At 43.9% G+C, this 22838-nt stretch overlaps 1 protein-coding gene across 4 annotated transcripts in view; it reads right to left on the reverse strand.

Moving 5' to 3' along the window:
* The window catches only part of LOC147673871 (receptor-interacting serine/threonine-protein kinase 2-like), a 416465-nt gene that overhangs the window by 341103 nt on the left and 52524 nt on the right, over positions 1 to 22838 (reverse strand). For all 4 annotated transcript variants that reach the window (XR_015302639.1, XM_086947754.1, XM_086947752.1 and 1 more), the window contains exon 2: positions 9404 to 9569. Coding sequence is in view for 3 of the 4 variants with exons in the window: in XM_086947754.1 (XP_086803880.1) it covers positions 9404 to 9555 (152 nt within the window). In the remaining variant the exon portion in view is untranslated. The remainder of the gene's footprint in view (positions 1 to 9403; positions 9570 to 22838) is intronic.

The raw sequence follows: 22838 nt of genomic DNA on the forward strand, positions 1-22838 counted from the left end.
TTCAACTAGAAATTCCACCAACAAAAACCACATACACAACACAGCCTGCCCAGTTTCCTCCATAGAGAAACTTGCCTCTACCAGTAAAAGACTCTGGAATGATAGAGAGGAAGGCATGGACAGACAAGCCCCATAGGCTGCCATTATGTGGCTTAAATAGGATACTGTGCCTTTAAGAGAACTTTCCAGAACTTCACAGTATCCCAGCATGCACTGCAGGTCCCTTTTACTTTCAGTTCTTTTTGAAGGCGTAGCACGCCAGACCTGTAGCATTCCTTACATGAATATTTATCTCCACCGGGGAGGAGGGCGGGCGCTTATGACTATAACAGAGATACCCCTACTACAGAACTGGAGTTACAGGACAGAAACTACTCCTTCTGTAGTAGGGGATCTCTGTGTATAGTCATAATCTAGTGAATAGAATGGCAAGCCCATCCCCACACCAAAGCGGCGGTGGAGAAAATAAATTAACATCACTATTGTGCGAACAAATTCTGCAGCGAAGCCTGTCCAACCTGAGCATCTGCCCTGGCATCAGTGTCCAGACAGTAATGCTTAGCAAAGGTATGAACCGACTTCCAAGTGGCCGCCTTGCAGATCTCTGCAATCGGAACATTACGGAGCAAAGCTGTCGTGGCAGCTTTACCCCTGGTGGAATGAGCCTTAGGTTTACCCCCTAAGGTCTTATTAGCTTTTTGGTAACACAACTGTATGCAGGACACAATCCACCTAGAGATGGACTGCTTAGAGGTCGCAAGACCCGTCCTGACCGATCCATAATTGACAAATAATTGGTCTGACCTACGAATATCTTTGGTTTTATCCAGATAATATTTCAACACCCTCCTAACATCCAGAGAATATAGAGACCTTTCCGCTGGAGATGAAGGATTCTGAAAAAACGTAGGCAAAGTTATGGTCTGGTTGACATGAAAATCAGAAATAACCTTGGGAAGAAATGTAGGGTGAGTACGCATAACAACCTTAGCAGCATGAAATACAGTATAAGGTTCTTGGCAACACAACGCCTGAATTTCACTCACCCTGCGAGCGGATGTAATGGCCACGAGGAACGCCGCCTTCCAGGACAGGTGCTGCAACGAAGCCTTATGAATAGGTTCAAAAGGCTCCTTCATCAATCTGGACAGCACCACATTCAATTCCCATGAAGGCGAAGGAAGCCTGACAGGAGGGAACACTTTCTTCAAGCCTTCCAAAAAATCTTTGATCACAGGGATCTGGAAGAAGGAAGTCTGTGAAGGGCATTTCCTGTAGGCAGTCAATGCAGCAAGATGAACCTTAATGGAATGAACATTAAGGCCAGACTGCGCCAAATGTAGAAGGTAAGGAAGGATGACGTCTTCCTTGCACGTCGTCGGGTCATAGTTCTTGGACTGGCACCAGATACAGAACCTCTTCCACTTGTAAGCGTAGGAAGTCCTAGTGGAAGGTCTCTTAGACTCCTTCAGTATGTCCATGTAATCTTCAGGCAGATTTAGATGGCCATATTGCACTATCTCAGGAGCCATGCCGCCAAACTCAAAGACGAGAGGTTGGGGTGCAACATCTGCCCCCCGAATTTCGTGAGAAGGTCCGGCCTGCACGGCAGCCGAATGTGAGGAAGGAGAGACCGGTGAAGCATGTCCGTGAACCACCACTGTCTGGGCCATTCCGGGGCGATCAATATCATCCAAGCCCTGGATCGGGCCAGCTTGATGAGTACCGCTGGAATCAGGGGAATGGGTGGAAAAGCGTACAGAAAGCAGTTCGACCAGTTGATCCATAACGCATTCCCCAGTGTCCCCTGCTGGTAGTACCTGGAGGCGAAGTCTCGGCATTTTCTGTTTTCGGCGGTGGCGAACAGATCTACGCCTGGAGTCCCCCACCTTGCGAAGACTTCTCCTAGTACTTCGTCGTTTATGACCCATTCGTGGTTTTCCTGAATCAGTCTGCTCAGTGCGTCCACCTGAACAATCTGCACACCTGGCAGATGGGTAGCCGTTATCGTCAGTCCTCTGGCCAGAAGCCAGCTCCAGATCGCCTGCGCCTCCTGCGACAGAGTGCGTGATCTCGAGCCCCCCTGCTTGTTGAGGTAATACATCGTGGTGGTATTGTCCGTCTGTACAAGCAGAGAGTTGGTCTGAAAGGACGGAAGAAAGGCCTTCAGTGCCAAGTGCACAGCTCTGAGTTCCAGGAAATTGATGTGATACGTGGCTTCCATCGGGGACCATGTTCCTTGAATCTGTAGGTTTCCGGAGTGCGCTCCCCACCCATGGAGAGAAGCATCCGTCACGACAGTCTGCGTGGGAAAGTCCTTGTGGAAGGGAACCCCTCTGAGGAGATTCTCCGCTGAGCACCACCACTTCAGAGACTGAAGAGCATGCAGAGACAGTTGTATCTTGTCGTCCCAAGATCCTTTCCTCTGATCCCACTGATCCTCCAAGCACTCTTGCAGCGGTCTCATGTGCAGCCGTGCGCGTGGTGTCAGGAAGATACAAAAGGCCATCGATCCCAGTAGAGAAGACACCGTCCTCACTGTTGTAGATGGAGTGGTCATAAGAGCCTGAGCCTTCCGAAGGAGTGATAATCGTCGCTCTTCCGAAGGAGACACGCTTGCTGACAGCGTATTGATGGAGGCTCCCAGGTACTGTATGCATTGGACCGGAGTCAGGACCGAATTGGACATGTTGATGTGCAACCCCAGCTTGTTCAAGAGAACGCACGTCTTCTGGAAGTGTGCTCGAGCTTCCGAGAAGGAGGATGCCTTGATCAACCAATCGTCCAGGTACGGGTAGATGAACACCTTGTTCTTCCTCAGGTGTGCTGCTACCACCGCCATGCACTTCGAGAATGTTCTCGGCGCAGACTTTAGTCCGAATGGGAGTACTGTGTATTGATAGTGATTGGTGCCGACTTGGAACCGCAGGAACTTCCTGTGTTTGTGTGCAATGGGCACATGGAAGTACGCATCCTGTAGGTCTATAGCACATAGCCAGTCTCCCTGTTGCAACTGAGGATAAATCTGATGCAACGACAGCATGCAAAACTTTTCTCTGCGAATCCACTTGTTTGCCTGTCGCAAGTCCAAAATGGGCCTGAACTCGTTCTTGTCCTTCTTGCGAACCAGAAAGAACTGGGAGTACAGACCTCTTCCTCTCTGAGACAGAGGTAAGTCTTCTATCGCCCTTTTCCTTAACAGGATATCTGCCTCCACCTGGAGCTCGCGCAGCTGAAACTGCGAGCTGACCGGTGGAATTGCTGGAGGCGGGCTGGTGAACCGAAGACTGTATCCATTGCAAACAATATTCAGCACCCACTTGTCCTGAGTAATTTTTCTCCACTCTGCCAGAAAAAAATTGAATGCTTCCCCCTACCGGAGTGGGTAACAGATCCGGGGGAAGTAAGTGCTCAGTGCCTAGACCCGGCCGACTCGGGAGTCCGGTATTTTTTCTGCAATCTCGATGGGGCCGCCTTCGTCACCGCAGGGGTGAGGAAAAGGTCCTTGGCCGGTTCCTCCAGGCCCGGCACCAGAGGTACTAGTGGACGAGACAGTTGTTTCTGGTGCAGTGTCTCGAAAATGACTGATGTCTTAGGCGTGGGCACCGTCAAGGATATACCCAATTTGGCAGCGCCTCTCAACAGGACATCATGGAACGCCACCAGGTCATCAACCGGCGACACCCTTGTGTCCGGCGATCCCGACAAGGTTGGGGAGTAGTCCCTGGTCCTTGAGGACCCCGTGCGAGAGCGAGATGTGCGCCTCCTATGGCGGCGTCTCGACCGCGTGGACGACCTGTTGCGCGATCGCTCCCTCCTCCGGGAGCGAGAGCGTGACCTCCCGGTCCGTGGGCGCTCCGCAGGCTTCCGTGGGGGCATCTTCCGTGGCCTATCCTGGGGCTTTGGTTTAGGAGTCCCCTTAGGTGGTGTAGGGAGAGGAGGTAGTGACACCGACCTTGGCGGAGGAACAGGAGGTATTTCCGACGGAGGGGCGGGCCCATGCCGTGGAAGCGGTGGCGGTGGCTGTCCTGAGGGAGGAAGTGGCGGTAGCGGAGGTTTGATGGGAGGATCCTCCTTAGGTACGGGAGGAGGGGGCGACTTTGGTCGAGGTGGTGTATATACCACCGAGTACACAGAGCCCGGTGACTTCTTCGGGGGAGGGGACTGCGACCCAGCCCCTCCAGTAGGAGAACGCCTTCTCCTGCGCCCTCCACTAGATCCAGCATGACTTCTGGCGCCAGAACTCCTTCAGCGCCGTTTAGGAGAGTTGGAACGACTCCTAGACGCCGACCTCTTCCTTCTCGACGTTGAGCGTCGTTTTTCAGGCGTCGAATGTCGCCACCGCGACTCTGGCGTCGAACGCCGCCTCCGCGACGTCGACCTCTTCCTCCTCGACGCCGAACGCTGCCTCGGCGACGTCGACCGTTCCATTCTCGACAACGAGCGTCGACTCCTTCTTGACGCCGACTGTTTTCTCGACGGCGACCGGTGGTGTCGCCTCGACGGCGACCGGCGGTGTCGCCTCGACGGCGAGCGCCGATGCCTGTCACTCCATCTCCGACGTCGATAGCTCGACTCTGACTGACGTCGTCGACGACGATGAAGATGCCGTCGACGGTGGTTTCGACGGCGGCCTGTCCAGGCCCTTCGACGTCGAATCATCACTCCGTCTCGACCCGGAGCCCCAGGGAGATGGGGAACACACCAACGTCATCCCTCTCGACGTCGTTGTCGATGCAATCGACGCCGACGGAGACCGGGACCGTTTGCTGGCCTTCCTGCCTCTGGGGAGCCCCTCAGAGGCCTCAGCAGAGGCAGAGGGAACCTTCCCAGCCTGCCCAGACCCACCTGCAGCCTGCAGTCGTCTTTCTTCAAGGCCTTGAAGCCTAATCTTCAGCCTGTCCCTCAGGGTCCTTGCTGAAAGTTGCTGGCAGATGTCACAGTCTTCAGGGACATGTGCCTCAGGGAGAGAGACGATGCAGACCTCGTGTGGATCACTCTTGGCCTTCTTCCTTCCACATGCTGGGCATTTGTCGAAAAGACCAGGCATTTTAGAGCCCTAAAAGCCTGAACAAACACACAGGAGAGAAAAGAAGTACCAAGGAATATATACTGCAAACGCTTTTATCAAAAAGTGAACAAAATTCCAATAAACCCTTGAAAAAGGGAGAGCTCAATGCCAGGGTCCTGTTAGCAGGAGCCGGAAAAAAGAACTGAAAGTAAAAGGGACCTGCAGTGCATTCTGGGATACTGTGAAGTTCTGGAAAGTTCTCTTAAAGGCACAGTATCCTATTTAAGCCACATAATGGCAGTCTATGGGGCTTGTATGTCCATGCCTTCCTCTCTATCATTCCAGAGTCTTTTACTGGTAGAGGCAAGTTTCTCTATGGAGGAAACTGCGCAGGCTGTGTTGTGTATGTAGTTTTTGTTGGTGGAATTTCTAGTTGTTGAAGTACTGGACAGTGTAGCCTGTGGATGTAGGCTGCATTATTTGTCTTTAAATTCTCTCTTAAGTGTCTTTGCAGTTTCTGCATGATTTGACAACTTAAGAGATTATTTTTGATTGCCGGGGTCCACGCACATGGGCGGGACTATTCACTAGATTATGACTATACACAGAGATCCCCTACTACAGAAATAGAGAGCTCAATACACAGCCACTCACATCTCTATCCTCTGCGTGCAATTCAAAGCCTTAACTGCCATGGATGAAGGATGTTTTTGCAGGATAGTGGCAATGTGTACCGGAGCTCGGTTAACTCGTTGACCATCTTGAAGCCAGGCAAGCTTCGCTCTAAACAGGACCTTTTTACAGGACTTTTTTACCCTGTGTCAATGGGTTGAGGCCTACAGGCATACTCATCTTTTTAAAATCTCCACTGCTGAGTGCTTAACTTACCCTTGGCCTACATCAGGTAGATGTGAAGAAGTGTGCAGTGCAAGAATAGTTACTCTGTGCTGGGTATATGTGTGCCTGGGAAGGGTACAGTACCAGAATAGAGCAGAACTGTGTAATACATATAGTGTATGCGCTGCATGAAAGTATGCCTGCAAGGAATACATGAAAAGAAAGATGTAGTGCTGGGCAGTATGTGCACAATGGAAGCATGTGCTGGGCAAGTGTGTACTTGTGTGATGTACAGTACATGAAGGGTGAAGTGTTGTGTAGCGCACACATGGTGAGTGTATGTGTGCTGGTAGTGTGTGTGCATGTAAATAGCACACCCTGGTTAAATATAGAAAAGCTTCAATACTGAACAGCATAAGCATACTGAGTGTGTGCGCTGAATGCTCGTGTACATGTATGGGTACAATACATGGAGGTAACAGTGCCGGACAGAAAATGTGCTGTGAATGTGTAATGTATGTATATGAATAAGGGGCAACCCAGTTATCCTGGGACTTTGGTAATGAAGTAATAAAGGGAAACAGTGGTTCCTGAAGGGGGAAGCGTGTGACTCTACTTCCTTGGTGACAATTATTTTGACCATCCATAGATTGGTTCCATTTCTAAACAAGACAGTTTTATTCAGTTTTCGCATTAATGGAAAAATGCATTGCATTTTTTATGCTCAAGCCAAATACAAGAAAATATAGGGATCCCAAACGATGCAATGGGCAGAGCAAGTGAAATAAGAAAGTGTGCTGAAGGGAAGATCACGCAAAACTTCTGCCTGTAACCTGGACTGGGGGCAAAGACCTGCTGGTCTCCTTGCTGGGTTAGGGGACTTCACCCAGGACACCAAGATCACCTACCCTGGAGCCTGGAGCACCAGTGTCTTACCGGCTTGCCAAGATCAGTCTGCCCTGTGAGAAAGAGGAGAGCGTAGGTGGGAGCGAGGTCCAGTGAGGATGCCTGCGAGAGGATTCCTTGAGGGAGGTATGAGGCTGTGCACCGATTGGGTCATTGCCTGTGTGTAGTGTCAGCTCAGTGTAGTATCAGCTCAGTCATCCCCGTATGCCAGAAGAGGGCTGTCAGAGACTGGGCCATGAGATAAGCGCCACATGGGATTAGAAAGACATGTACCGCTATGATGCGGTGACCCCGTGTGCCAGAGAAGGCACCCGTAAAGTTACTACTGCCAGAAGCGGCAAGACTCATAACCATCTTGGCGGGGGTGCTGGCAGCAAGATAGACTGCATCCGTGCTGCCAAGTAAACGAGCAACCCAGTACACCAGGATGGGCTGCTAGTGCCAACTTTGCAGAGGGATTCGGTCGCTGCCCAAAGGAGAGACTGAGGTTATGTTGAGTGGGTTGGACCCGCACTGTGAAGGAACGGCACCTGACTGACCACTGAGGACAACTGTGGATGCCTATATGATAATGCACTCTTGTTGGGCTCCAGTCAAGAACTGTAGAGGATACCCTGAACCCCAGGCTGGGTAAAGATAACTTACCACATATTTGCAAACTGGGAGATGCTCTGACAACTGAGAAGGACTCTGGTAGCGCCGCTCAGGAGAGAGAACCCAGCCACCGATTGCTGCAGTGTGCACTGCGAGCAACACGACTTGTCTGAACCAAGCAGGACTCGTAGGTTCTCGCACTGAGGGCACCCGCTGCACCGCTGAATTTTTCTGTGCTGCAAAAACGGGTAAGATGTGAACTGGACCAGTTGGTCCCCAGGGGACTCAACTTGCTACAAAAGATGTTGCAGCACCATAGACACTTTTTACTAAATTCTGAGTGCCAAAGGGAAACTCTTGAGTACGGCCTAATAGTCTGCATTCTGCAGACTCAGCCACCAGTGAATGGAGGATATAACCATTTTACCTGAAGGCGGGTGGGACAGGCATTTGCTCGATAACTACTAGAGCCCTGATCTCAAGGGGGATTATACTGTTGTTTGAATGCCATATACCTTTCCATGTGTAGAGTTCAAAATAAAATACTTCTGTTTTGTATAACAGCAAGTATTTGACTGGACATAGATTTATGAGTCATATTCACTGACCTGCATCTAGACCCACTGCTTGACCAGAGTTATCACTGAGAGTCAAGTGCAGAAGAGGTATTTGATTCAGTTGAGTAGAATCCATAGCTGGTTCGGCCCCAGGATATCAGGAGTAAAAGACCTCAACCACCACAGTTGGGCCCAGTCAGCCATATGCGCCCTTAGCCCTATGAAAGGGTTTCTGACAGCTGTCTTCATAATTCCCTCCTCTGCCCTTTTCCATCTCACAATAAAGTGTTTGAAGTCTACCCAGGAGCTTTAATGAGGATGCAAGGTCTGATTTATATCTTGGTGGATAGGACACTCTGTCACAAATGTGACGAATTTCCCATCTGTCGTATTACAGGTGCCATATGATATAATGCACTTGTAATATAGCAGATGGGATGTCCATCACGTTTGTGACAAAGTATCCCATCCACCAAGATCAAGATTAGGCCCTAAGTCTTTAAAGTTAACTGGCTTATTGAAATCAATAACCATTTTATTGAGAACTGTTTTATTGAGATCCATTACATTGAGTTTAACAAAGTGTTTTCATAAGGATGTGGTCTCTAAAGATAACTGTTTTATTGAGATCACTGAAGTTAATTTTCCCTATCCCCTTATGGAGAATCAGGCATGAAACTATCCCAGTGAAAAATGAAAGGAGAAGAGTACGGAAAACTTAACAGTGCTGTGCACAGTTACAAATAGAAATGAAAGGCAAATGGAAAAGGTTGATTAAACAACGTATCTAAAGAAAATATCATAAGCTCACTGCTGAGAAAATTCCTCTTTTTTTCATTTCCATTAGTCTCCGAGCACAGGACAGCTCTAACTTAATAAAACTGGCTCCCTTCTTAAATGAGGAAGGACTAAAACAAATGATTGTTTGTAAAAGGAGAAAAAAGATGAAATATGTTGAATTGTAACCGCATACCTTGAGTACGAATTCATCTGTTGATCAGTAAATATAATTGGAATTATTTTTTACAAGTATGGGGACAATAACATCTAGACATATAGCTGAAATTACACATCGTTCAAGAAGAAGGATCTCACACAGACACACCATGAAAACATGCAAGGAGCTGCAGCTGGTCTCTATGGCCCTTCCAATTTTGGCAAATGTGCAGCACACTCACTCCAGCCGAATAGGCCACGTTACAACACATGCGTTACATCACATGCCATTACAACGCTGTCATTACAATGACTGCGTTGTTACATCGCATACCATTACAATGCAAGTCATTACAACGACTTGCTGTAGGGGGATTGCTGTATTTTAGAGTAGTATAATTTACTATTCCAACCCCAGCCTGTGCAACAGAAAGGAAGGTGTTGGATTTTCTATCCAACACCTTCTGCCCGCTACAGCAAGTCGCTGTAACAACTTGCATTGTAATGGTATTGCAGGCGTTGTAAACAATGTTTCCCACTCCAGCCATTCTCTTCCACCTACTTCTCTGTCACAGTATGTCTGGTCAGCAGCTTCAGAGAGACTTCGGCATCTTGAGGTCGCAAAAAGGCTTTGATGCAAAACCCACGGCCAGTAGAGATCAGGCGAAATTGTTCCAAACACTCGGGCGGAATCACTGGAAGTGAGGCAGACATTTCTGCTTTTTGGCCTGAAAAGCAAAGAAAAAGTTGTACATGTTAGACCACTAATTGAATGGAAACTCAGTTGAAAATTGGGGTGAAAACATGGAAATTTATATAAAGAAGACAGTATATGGAAGGAAACTTGTGTGGCAAGAATTATTTTTCAAAGCAATTTTTGCACAAAAAAAAAGGAAGCCTGTTGAGGCTAATACACTTCACTGCCTTGGAAAATAGCTTTTTGAGATACAAGAATGAAAAACACTTTCTGTTGATCAGTCACACCAAGTGGGACCAGTTTGGAAAGAGGATGGCATGGAGGTGGACTCACTAAAAAGCATGGGGTAGCGGAAATTACATCATAGCCCCCTTAAATTTCAGAAAACATAACAGTTTGCTTGTTTACCCTATCTTTAGTCCCTCAACTGCTTTGTATTTGCTGCTGAGGGGCAAGGCAAAGAAATGAAGTACAAACCCCAGAGGCAAAATATGGGTCCTAGATTGCTAGTTGCTATTCCTGCTCTTGTCATTATGATTCTTGAAGGCCACGGGGGTAAAGCAGTTGTAGTGGTACTACAGTGAAAGGTTGAGACAGCAGCTGCTATACCTGACTACCCCTAATGGACATCTACATAGGGGACTGGTACTACTAGATAAAAAATATAAACCAGAGCAATTTCTGAAAAAATTTCTAAAATTGGGGCCATATCATTTAAAGTGAACACTGCAAGTGCAAATTTAAGAGCCTATCTTTCTGACAGTTTAGGGCTTACTGTTGCTTTAAATAGCTGAAGAATTACAGCAGCACTATACTATCTCACCACTTAAGACAGGTTATGTGGTTGCTTGTCTTAGGATCTTTAAAGGCACATGCTGCTTTTGGCTATAAATGTAGTCGAAAGGTTGTTCTTGTCTTTTGGTACGAGCACCGTTGGTGGTATGTGAGGCTAATTAACGAGGATCGTAATCATTTTACAAATCAAAATAATATTACAATTAATAAATTCAAATTAATAAAGTATATACAAATAAAGAAGCAAAATTGAAAATGTGAAAACCTTTTCTATATTTTATTTTGAAATAAACTAGATAGTTCAATAATTGAGAATTTGTTTTGTGTGTGCTTGTATCTATATTGTTGTGTATTGTTTTGAAGTTCAAATCATAGAAATTGCTGATGCCGAGGTCCCAGTCTTTCAATAATGAAACAATGGGGGGCCCCAGATTCCAGCAATGATTCAGTAGGGCTCCACAGAAGTTAAAAGGTCAAGAAACGCTGCAGTTGAGCATTTATTGACATAAGTAAAGTAAACAACATAACATAACAAAATAGCATGCACAAAGCAACATAAATACATGATTAAAACAACAGAACACAGCATAACAAAACACAAATTGCAGTAATACAACAAAAAAAGACAGCAACACAAAAAACAACAGAAAACTTCACTAATACAACAAGATCCACATAATAAATACATAAAAACATCTTTGTCACACATTGCCATTTCCAGAAAACTGCTTTCATAATACAGTGGTAAAAGGTGTTTGCACCAAGCACTGCCTTACCTTACCAGCGAGAACATGAAAATGCACAGCAAAAATTTTTGTGATCCTGCCCTTTGTCGGTCAATGGAATCCAGGTTAGAACCGGCAAAGTAAACAAGCAGGTCTTACAGCATTTTCTGACTGCATTGTTAGATTAAATCTGACCGACATGACTGCACATGTTCTAGTAAGATAACATTTTTTTACACTGTGCCTGGACCTGCGTGCGTGATGTAATATCAAGACTGTACTTGCCATGAAAAAGTTCATGTCGATATATACCAGAGCGAAACACGTCAGCTGTAACTATTCAAAACCACTGATAAGTATTAAGTAACAAGCTGCTTCCTTTGTGAACTATTTGGGGATTATTCCTTTAGAAATGAAAGAGGAGCATTACACATGTCAATCAGCTGCAGTCTTAGGAGTAAGTCTGTACGAGTGTTCTTTTGTACCAACTTAAGTTTTCAGGTTTTCAAAATTACACATGACAGGATTATACAATGATGCCATTGGAGAAAAATAATAACAGGAAGCCAAAGTAAAATAAGGTAAGGCACTATTTATTAGTCATGTTAGGTAGTACTCACTAAAAAGACACTACCCTGGAACATTTCAAGACCCAACTCATCAAGGATGCACAAGGGCCACTGTTATCTATTTACACTATCTATTTGTGCACATGCCACCCAAATGCTATTTCCACACCCTAGCCACATTAGGCGTTGGAGTCGAATAGATATTCTGACGAAGATCAGTTAACCCAAAGTCATGCACATTTTCTGGAAGCGTTTCTTACCCAAACTTAATTTTCATGCAAGAGGTATGTGCATTTTACCACGAGCAGCAGGCCATATCTGGAGAGAGGGAAGTATTACACAGCTGCAAACTGCCATAAGTCACAAACAGGAAGGAGCCTTTTGAACAGGTTAGGCAAAGACCCTTGTGCCACCTGACCAAAACAGCACAGAGGACACATCTAAATCTCTAATCCCAAGGAAACAGGAAAGAGTGAGTTATTTATTGCACCCTGTAAATTCAGACACTTACGTGTGCAATATTTATGTGGTTCGGTAAATACTTTCTATTCTGAGTTCCTGTGGAATTGCATGTAGAATTGGGATTTTACACACCGATTTCTGTATGTATGGAAAGTTACTGTATGTTTTCTTTAAGTATGTTTGACCTGTTTAAATGTATTAGGGAAAAACTATTGGGGTTCAGTGTTTAACATTAAATTGCTGAATTGTGATTCTACGTAAACAGAAGAGTGCATGTGAATGAAATGTATTACCCAACTTGTAATCAGGACCATTGTATGAGCTCCAGTCCAGTAGACATTAAGAAGGTGTCGGCAAAATCAGTGCTGGAGCTCACAGTTTGAAAGATTGTGCCCCAAAGGTCACAGATTCTGGGGCATCTTCAAATATGTGACCCACTGTCGCTGTGTCATTTAGCCTACTCTTTCTGCAGGCGATCCAGGAGGGAAGAAAGACAGAAGAAGTCAGGTGTACTGCTGTGGGGCGATAAATCCAATGACTGAGTTTTTATTTGAGGTTTGCATTCTTAAGCAATCCATAACACTACTCTGTGTCTCACAGGCCATTTTACTATTATGCAGGGCTCTGAATATCAGTGCACACCTCATGTATTCATTAGGCCTGCCTGCTAGTATGGCTTCCTGCAAAAACAATACCTGCGTAATAATGGAAAAAAGGCTTTGGCTATTTTCTTGCTTTATTAATTTAACGTGTAAATGATCAAATGTCAACTCAGAAGATCGGTTGCTACCAGGGGCGGCTCCTCCGTAATGGTGAAGGAGCATCGCCCCACTGCTCAGAGCCAGCAGATCATATTAAAATGATAATAACACAATGTTATTATCATTTTATTTATTGCTGTCTGACCCACCCTGCAATAGGTATAGGGCAGATCAGGGCTGGACATGGCAGGGAGGAGGAGTAGTGTGCACTTATAAGTACGCATGTCTGTTTGGCCAATCGTCTTAGGCTGGCCAAACAGACATGTGCACTTATGTTTATCCAATCAAGATGTGTTGCACTGCCAGGGTGAAGAAAAGCCCCAGGCTCCAAGGCACTGTCTAAGCGGCAAACAAGGCCACTCAGACCAATCCTGGTGCGGCTCTCATGCTATGAGAGCAGCGTCTGGATTGGGTGGGGGAGCCTGTGCCCTGAGGCCCATCCACATCCGGGACGGACAAAAGAAGCAACAAGGCGGTCAGGAGGGGCAACGGGAGCGGAGCGGAAGGCAATTCTTCTTTTATTTTATATTATTACCCAACCCTCCTGCCCGCACCACAACCCGCCCTACCACCCTAGATAGACTGCTCGGTGTCTGAAAGAACATGAACATCTGAAACGTGCTGTAATGGGGTAAAGTCTAGTGTGACCCCATCTCTTCACTTATGAAAGAGTTTGTTGCCCAGTGAAGAAAGGTTTATTCGGGAGCTCATTCTATAATAGGGGATCACAGACTCTAGAAGCATTTCCTAAGCAACCGGGCATAATATCTAAAATAGGTTGTAAGTAGGATGTTGAGGGGGTGGGTTTATATGATACTTGAGAGGATTGACACTAAGGGGCTGATTCACAAAGGTAAACAAAGTTTTTCTGCAAGTTTAGGATTGTTTGCTAATCGCAAAGTTATTTTACTAGTGGTAGGACTGTCCTATCTATTTATGTGTGTAGAATCCGCAGTTGTAAAGATACTACTAATAAAAGGCCTTTGTGACTAGCAAACAATCCTAAACTTACACAAAAGTGTAAGTTTACCTTTGTGAATCAAGTCCTAAGCCATTGCTTTTAACCTCGTGAAACTACCCTCAGTTAGAACCAAGCTGGTACCTCGTCCATCTCATAACTTTATCCAACATTATTGCTTTACAACTGGTCATAAGATAGAGGGCACTGACAGAACCTCCTGGTTCCGTAGATTAGGGTATCTGGTCCTCTGAATGCCGTGCCAATGCTGGTGAAAAAACTGGATGACGTTCTTCAAACAGCTTAAGATTTGATTGTTCTTGAAAGGATCTTCACTTCCTCCCTCGATTCCATCATTCAAATGCCTCAGTTGTCTTTGCTCTTGGAGACCGCCACAGTGGCATGTAGGCATATTGCTGATCCACAATCATCGTCAAACATCATCACACAATTATATCACGCATTTCCAGAGGTGCAAATGGTAGATTGAAGAGGCACATCAATAAGCGATACCAGGCTGGCACTATGAAGTAAAGCGAATGGGCAGGCCTATGAGAGACTGTCTTACTGACTTTAATAAGATCAGCTTTGGACTCAGGGTTTAATCTTCTGCCTATCATGAATAAGTCTTTCTTATTGTGCAAAATGTAATTAATGTATGCTGTGAACTGAAAGCCTAATCACAATATACCATGGTTGGTAAAGGTAAATTATTCTATACCATGTATATTGTAGGAAGAGTTTTAATGACACATAAGTGTCCCGAGTCCTGCAGTTTTACAGTCCTTATTGAGTTAATACAAAACTAGAGGCCAACAATCAAAATCAATTGTTCACTTCCAAACCTCCCCATCTCACATCGAGCCAGGGCCGAATCCTCACCGTACTGCAGCTCCTCATTGGAACCCGCTTTTTACAGACTCCTTCATCCATACGTTCAAGACTGCACTCAGAGTTTACCTCCTCATAGTAGAGCAACATAACATCTAAAAACATATTGTGTGGAACAACACCCCCACTGCAGGTTGATTTCTGCACATTTATGATATATGAGTAAACTGCCACATACATGTAGTTCCTTTGCCCTTGTCATAATTTGCCAAACATCTACCATCACTGCATGTGCATTCAACCTGACATTGACTTATGCAAAATGCTTCTGCGCTCAAATAATTGAAAATAAAAGAAATAAATGACTTTTTGATGCACTGACCAGAACTGAGTAACTGTTGCTCAACCCCTAGCACTTAAGATTTATAGGCACTATAGGGAGAGAATATGAACTACGTCCTAAGCTATATAGGCACTATAGTGAGACAATATGAATAGTCGGTACCACATCTGGTGGTATGACCTGGAGTCATGCATTACTCAGAGGTCAACATGAATGCTTCCGGGAAGCTCTAAATAGAGAACCTGGAGACCCAGCCTTGGTTGTGCAACAACTTCCTTTGCTCAGAAAAGCCCCGCCCATTCCTGAAAGTCTATTTCTATATGTTGTGAATATCCTGACAAGCCTTTCACAGGCAGATAGCATCGTCTATGTTTCTGTTCTGGAAGAGTACTTAGATTTGGGTGTTTAATTGCAGAAGTTGAATAAGCTCATTCATGAAGAGAGGTCTTCCCTGGGATATCAAAGGCACAATTAGGCAAAGGGGCTTCCTAAACATATAGAATGGACTTCATTAATCACATCATAGATTTCCACAGCTTTACAATGTACAAATGCACCCAGTGCAGTTGCAGCGTTTCAGCTTATGAACCACTGAATGTTTCATTGCCCTCTCATTGACAAGAACAATTAACTACTACCAATAAAAACGACCTCCTCCACATGGAAACCATCACAATCTCCCTGTTCTTGGTGGATAGTTATTCAAATTAACATGGCAGCCAAGCTCCATTGAAAGACCTGAAATCAAACCCTGCTTGGTCAATAACAGTACATTTTCAGTTCTTAGTGCAGTACTATGAACCACATATTCAAGACTGCAAACAACACTATGTATATTGCACAAAGTCTCCCCAACCTCTTTGAAAATCTTTCACACATCCATCACCAAATACTGCTAAGCAAATTGTAAGTCGCATGAATGTGTGAATTTGTGTAGTTAAGGCACACCTCTCTGATTCAGCACTATCTAGCTTAACGTTGGGGTTGTGAACACGTTCCGCAAAATAGTGAGTTAGCATTTCTTTCTAAAGAGAGATATTTATCACTTCAATATCCTGAAATTCGAGCTTTGATTAAAACATCTGAGACCTACGTTGGACGTCCTTGGACTAGAAGCAAGTAACTTTAGGATGTACTGGCCATGTATTGTATATGGATCTCAAACGTCATTTCTAGGCCTCACCTGCCAGCGCATGCCCTATTTGTTGAGAGGCATGTTGTGGACTTACTAAGAACATACTGGGGCTTGGAGCCCACCCATTGCTTACTATTGGTTTGCGTTTCTGTCACTCTCATTTGCCTGCTACTTATTCGTTTCCTAGATTGTAAGTATTGTGCTTGCTCCTTCCATGGAGCATTGCCTCTCTACTATCACTTTTGATTGGCTGGTTATCATCATTCCGCTGTTGCTCTTCAAGAACTACTATTTTCTTTACTGCTGAGTGTTTTTTCCATCTGTCTCTTTATCATCTGTGTGTTTCTCTCCACCCACTCCATGTTGCGCTTGCCCTATTGTACTTCCACCTTCTGTTGTTTTCTTGCCTGTGTGCTTTTTCACCGCCCAACCCATGTTGCACTCTGGTCCATTGCTTTCCTCCGTCATCTGTGTTGCTTCCCCCTACTCAAGTCCTCCTCTCTTGCCCATTGCTTCTCCTCCCGACCACCATACTCCCCTGTTACCTACTTGACTGCGTGATTCTCCCAAGCTTGTTCCATGTTGCTCTCTTTCCCGTTGCTTTCCTTTCCTCACCCACGCCCTTTGTGTTGCTTCTGCCACAAAAACAGCCCTCTGTGTTGCTTCCCTCTGGCTCACTGTGATGCTTCTGCAGACCCTGTTGCTTCCCCCAACGTTGGGTGGTAGAAAATGTAGCCTTGATGGACAGTCATTCTCTTTGGATCTATTCTGTTTTAGTATATATGTGGCCTTTCAAGAACACAATGCAGTCTGACAGTTATAAAGGGCATAGTACTAGTTGTGCTCTTTGTGGCTTGTAGATACAGTTGTGTGCCATCACTGTAAGAAAGAAGTAGGAATAAAAACCAAATAAAGGTTAGAAAAAAGTATGAGGAAAGTGCAAATTAAAATGAAGTATTCCTGAATGCCATTGTGAGACCTCAATTACCGACTTAAAAATGCATAATATGGCAAACGGCGATATGTTGTAACTAAGGCTCCAAGTTTTCAGTTTTTACTGATTTTTACAGATAAATACTGACAGAACACACATTGCTTTCTGCATGTATTTATTGTTAAATGTGGAAAAATACTGAACATTGTGCTTCCTGTGAATGAATCTCCATGCAAATAGACAGCATGGAAAGTTAAAAAACAAGATGAGATTTCCTTAAATACAGGCACATATATTTGGATATGTTTGTATGTGGGTATGCTGTTTTATTCTATCCGGCTACTTCATACTAGTTTACGACTCAAAACACAAAATAATTATGGATCACTAACAATAAGAGGGACACAAAATAAAGGTGGATAAATACAAAAGGAAATGATCTTTTAAATTAACCAACGTACCATAGAAGGTGGAAGAGGTATGGCGCCGCAGTGAGGGCGACTGACTCCGGAATCTGGGGATCACCGTTCGATCCCCGGCTCCGGCGGCAGATTAGCCCAGCACCATGTGACTCTAGGCAATAGCTTGCTTAATCTTCCCGACGGCCCCTAGAGACCCTTGCGGGTGATTATGCGCTTTACAAATGTGGATTTATTATTTATTTATAGAAGGGCTAGGCACACTCACCTGCTCAGTGCCAAGGAACCCTTGTTGGTGATAGTGCATTATACAAATACAGATAACAAATGTTAAAACAATAAATACTTTAAAACAAGGAGCCCTAGTATAATATAATTAGAGTGTTTGTTTGTAAATCACAAAGTTCACCAGCTGTGCGAAGCCTTTTGGGGTTTCCAAGGCATTCAGGGGTTAATGGGCTCTAAATGTACCAATGGGGGACTTTTTACCACTGATGTTCAGGGGAGCTACATTACTCACAACTGAGCACCAAGCACACCACTTTGGCAGTTGACTCTCATGGTAGTAAAGTCGAACAACCCAAGACTTATTCAGGATGGTGGTGTAAAGTGTGTGAACTTTAAAATCAATAAAGTGAATAAAAGCCATAAATAATTGTCCTGGTAGTCCTTTAATTAGTGAATCTAAAAAGTACTCATACTACCATGCAGCTAAATACTACACATTAAACACAGAGGCCATGATTACAATGAACTGCCCGTCCATATACCGTTGGTTCAGACCGCCTGATTTAAGTGTGACTGCCCATAGGGCAGTTGGAAACATCCATTCTACAATGGAAGCTTGTGCGGCGGTGGAATAGGCCCGCTGCACAAGCTTACATTGTAGAATGGATGTTTTTAAACATCCCTGCATCATGTGGCAGGCACCATGCGATGTCTGTGACACAGTGCAGGGATGTTAAGGTGGGCACCATAGGTGGCCCAGCCCCCATAGCGGAGGGCCATGGAGGGAAGGGGGCCCATTGTCGCTTTCTGACAGCCTTTCCATGTTGGAAAGGCCGAAATGGAATGGCTGTCAGAAAACTACATAATCCCGCCGTCATTAAGGGATTATGTGCTCTTTCCAACTCACCGATGGGCTCCTTGAGCCAGTCTTCAGCACCAAGGACGGTCCCTTCGCCTGATACCTCTGCCCGCTGCATTACGATGCAGTGAGCAGACCGCAGGGGCAGATGTTGGTGGGTGTCAGATCCACAAATTTCATAATCAGCCCCAGAGTGCAAATGTTATGCACAGGCATTCCTGTAGTAATGATTCTGGGTACAAGTTACTTTGAGGGCGTTGAGTGGTAACACAACAAGAACATGGCAACAGTTATATCCTTGTAACTATAGTTGTACACAGTACCAGTGGATGTTGTTACAAGAGAAGAGCATCTCCAGTTGGCTGGAGCACCACACTTGTTTAGGATTAGGGTGAGTTAGAGAGAGGTGGGTTGTGAAGACGTAGTAGGGTAGAGCTATTGTCATAGGATGAGGGAGGTGGCAGAATTGATAAGTACAACAGAGCTGAAAAGGATGATGGGGAATGAAATTAGACCCTCCCCCAGAAAGACAGGTTGAAAAAGTGGAAGACAGGGATGGTAGGGTGTTGTTACACTGTAAAATGTTTATGCATATGATCATTATAAGAACGGACCGCAGGCAATTCTTCAAAGTAATAGAAATTCACCAGGTTAGGTTAGTGGACAAAGGTTCCCAAGGGGACAATCCCAACAGTTTATTTTTCATCCAGAACATATACAACCGTCAAAACTGCATACATCCAATGAGATTTGGACAATATATAGATGCAAAAATATCAGGAGACAGAAATATCTGAATAAATATTGTAACACACAAATATCATGATGCATAAAAATCGTTGACAAGAATATCGCTTTTTGCAGTAAGTAATATCATTGTAAATATTATTGATGTTTTTAATATAGTTTTTATTGAAAATATCATTCTTTTATCATTTTTATTTTAATGTGTTTTACTCGATATATTCATTTTATGGGTTACTATTGCTTATATAAATGTTATTGTTTTTAAAACACAGCTTGTAGTTCTAAGTGATTTAGAATGTTTATTAATAATTCATAGTGTTGTAGTTGGTTGTTGGGTTCGTAGGTGTAGAGTGGGATGTAATTACGTCATAATTAATCAACAATTAATTCATTATTGGTAGTTATTTAGTAGATTTTTAATTATGTAATTTATAGAATACTTATTTATTTTTACTTATGTTTTAGTTGCAAGCTTCTAAGTTTGGAGGGGTATAGGGTGGGAAGTTAACTAAGTAATAATTAATCAACAAATTATTATTAATTGCTAATTAATTATTTAACAGATTTTTAATTATGTAAAATATGGAATACTGATTTATATTACTTGAATTTCTGTTGCTGGGTGCTAGGTTTGTAGGGATATAGAGTGTAAAGTTAATTAAGTAATAATTAATTAACTATTCATTATTTGAAAAATAATTTTGGGATTGATCTATAAATATGTAAATTATGGACTATTTACTTCTTTTCCATTTTATTTTTGTTGTGGGATGCTAAGTCTGTAGGGTTCTAGGGTAGGAAGTTCATTAAGTAATAATTAATAAGTAATATTAATTGTTAATACATTAGCTAATTTATTTTAAATATGTAAGTTGGGGAATGGTTACATGTGGACTTTTTTATTAAGTAGTAATTATGTAAATTGATTAATTGTTTATAGTTATTTTAGTACATATATATTTTATGTTAAGTATTTTTTAGATTTTTTATGAAAGTTTAATATTTTTCTACATTCATTGGGTTACTCATATATGGCATGTGCTTGAACTGAAGTATGTTTCCTATTCCTGCTTAAACTTCAGTAGGAACAGTCAAATTAACCTCTTCACAGTTCAACACTTTCCCTACTGTTGCACTGTTTGAGTGGGAACTGTAGATTTTACTCCTCCAAAGTCCAACTTTCCCCAATCTTGCGCTAACTGGTGTGGGAATAGTAAATTTCACCCCTCCAAAGTCCGATACTTTCCCTCCTGTTGTGCTGACTGGAGTGGGAGCAATACATTTTAGCCCTTCAAAATCCAACGCTTTCCCTGCTGATGCACAGACTGGAGTGGGAATAGTAAATCTCACCCTTCTGAAGTCCAACTCTTTCCAGACTTTTGCATTAAATCGCTCATCTGACCGACATCGTAATTAGGCGCTGTCTATCGAGTGCTTTCCCACTTCACCACAGAATTATCTCAGTGGTGCAGCACATAACAATAGGGCTGCCCGCAAAACAGGAGGATGGGTCCCAGAATATTACCATAGCTTCCATCGGTGCAGCAGGTGCATTGGCATCGAGCCCAGAAGCTTGAGTGCCCTGCTCAACACTGATTATTGCTATATTCTGTAATTCAGACAGCAGCCATGGGGGACATTACCATCCTTGCACCAGGCCCCATGACACCCTGGCAACACCACTGGAGGGGAGCTCTGATGTATAGATGGGCCCACCCTCACACTGCAGGGGCCTCTGTCCTGCACATCACCCTATTCATACACTGTATAGTGCTTCTACCCATCATTGGAATGCTTCTCCTGCATTCATCTTACCTGTACATCTTCCGTATGCATCATATTCACAGTACGTCGTCGAAACACTCTGTACAGAGTTTCTTCTCACCTCATTGCTAGCATACTACTGCTTCATTCACCCCAATGTCTGTGGGTCTCCATCACTGACTTCCATTCACTGTTTACACAGTGCTTCGCGCTCACTGGAGCAGGGGAATTTTGGCTCCACCCTTTCACGTTTTGACGATAACATATAAGCATGCATGTAGTACGTGCTTTAATATCATTAACGTAAAGTGGTGCACTTGACCAAAAGATCTGAATAAGCATTTATTGTACAATCCTGACATTTGCATGAGCTTGCATACTAATGTTTCCTTATAGTGCCACTAAATTGCATTTTTAATATAAATTTGCATTTGTGTGGTTTGAATAATATTGCAAGCTCTTATATAATCCCATATTAATTTGAGTAGAATTCTTCATTTATTTTATAACTTTATAATTATCCATAATCATGCATTTAAATGTTTACTGAAGTGTTTTTGCACTCTTGGCTGAACCAAAGGCCTTAAGCATCGTTAAAGTTGCTTGTGTTGCAATGTTTCCTTTCTTTGCAGGTGCGTTCAAACTATCTCAGTTAGCAAAAGGCAAATTGTGTATTTGTGTATGAGTGATAGTGAGGTTCAGGAGGAGATCTTTTGGCAGGGATGAGAGGAACTAACGAACAATAGGAGGACCCTTATACAGGTTGCATCTGGAGACAGGAGAAATAAGGACGTTCTGATCGAATATCGACACATAATGTGGGATTCTCTAATGTTCTGTGGAGTTTTAATTGGTGGTTACACTTTAGTGTTAGGCAGATTCCTTTTAGACTCTGGGAGGTACAGACCTTTTTGCTATATTTCTGTTGTCTGGCTTTATGATATACAATACTCCACATTTTTGGGGAATTTTTACCAAAGTCTCCACAATGCTGACACCTTCCTACTTTATTGGAGCTAATTAGGTTTTCCCCTTTCATACCACTTTTTTTCAGGTTTAGTTAAGGAAATTTAGATTTACTCATGCAGAAAGAAGAGGACCCCAAATCATACACTGATACCAGATCTTGTTCCTCATTTTCTGTATTGCTATAACTTAATTCCTTGTATGTTTTATGTTATTAAGATTAAACTTTGTTTGACGATTTAGGCTGCCAGTAGTGATTCTGTATTCTTACAACATATTCCTGAGATTAGTGTACATAACCTTCGCTTTGAACTTGTAATAAACATATACTTAGCCCCGTCTATTGACTTTTGAGTCTGCACTGTGTGGCCAAATGGGATACACTTTAAATTGAAGTTTTGGATGATGTTAACTCCTCTCTATTTCTCAGGCATCTAAAAAGGCTTATCACAATATCTCTTCCACATAGTCTGTACAATGCTTCTGGCCAACTCATTGAACAGTGTCGCTACCTCACATAGCCTGTGCATTGCTTCTCCTACACAGTCTGTACAATGCACCTGGAACAGATCCTTTGTTGGAGCAGAGGAGCGTCGCCCCACTTATATTACCCACAAAGATGAAAAAAATGGACATCCATTACCATTATTCTTTTCATCCTCCTGTCCTGAATGGAGTGTCAGGACGGGCGGGCCTTTGCTGAATGACAGTGATTGAGGCCGCTCCCTCCAATCAGGCCGCTGCTCTCACAGCATGAGAACAGCATCAGGATTGGTGCCTGCACTGCATCCAGTTCCTGAGAAG

The sequence above is a fragment of the Lissotriton vulgaris genome, chromosome 12 (assembly GCF_964263255.1).
Source record: "Lissotriton vulgaris chromosome 12, aLisVul1.2, whole genome shotgun sequence".
NCBI classification, from domain to species: Eukaryota; Metazoa; Chordata; class Amphibia; order Caudata; family Salamandridae; genus Lissotriton; species Lissotriton vulgaris.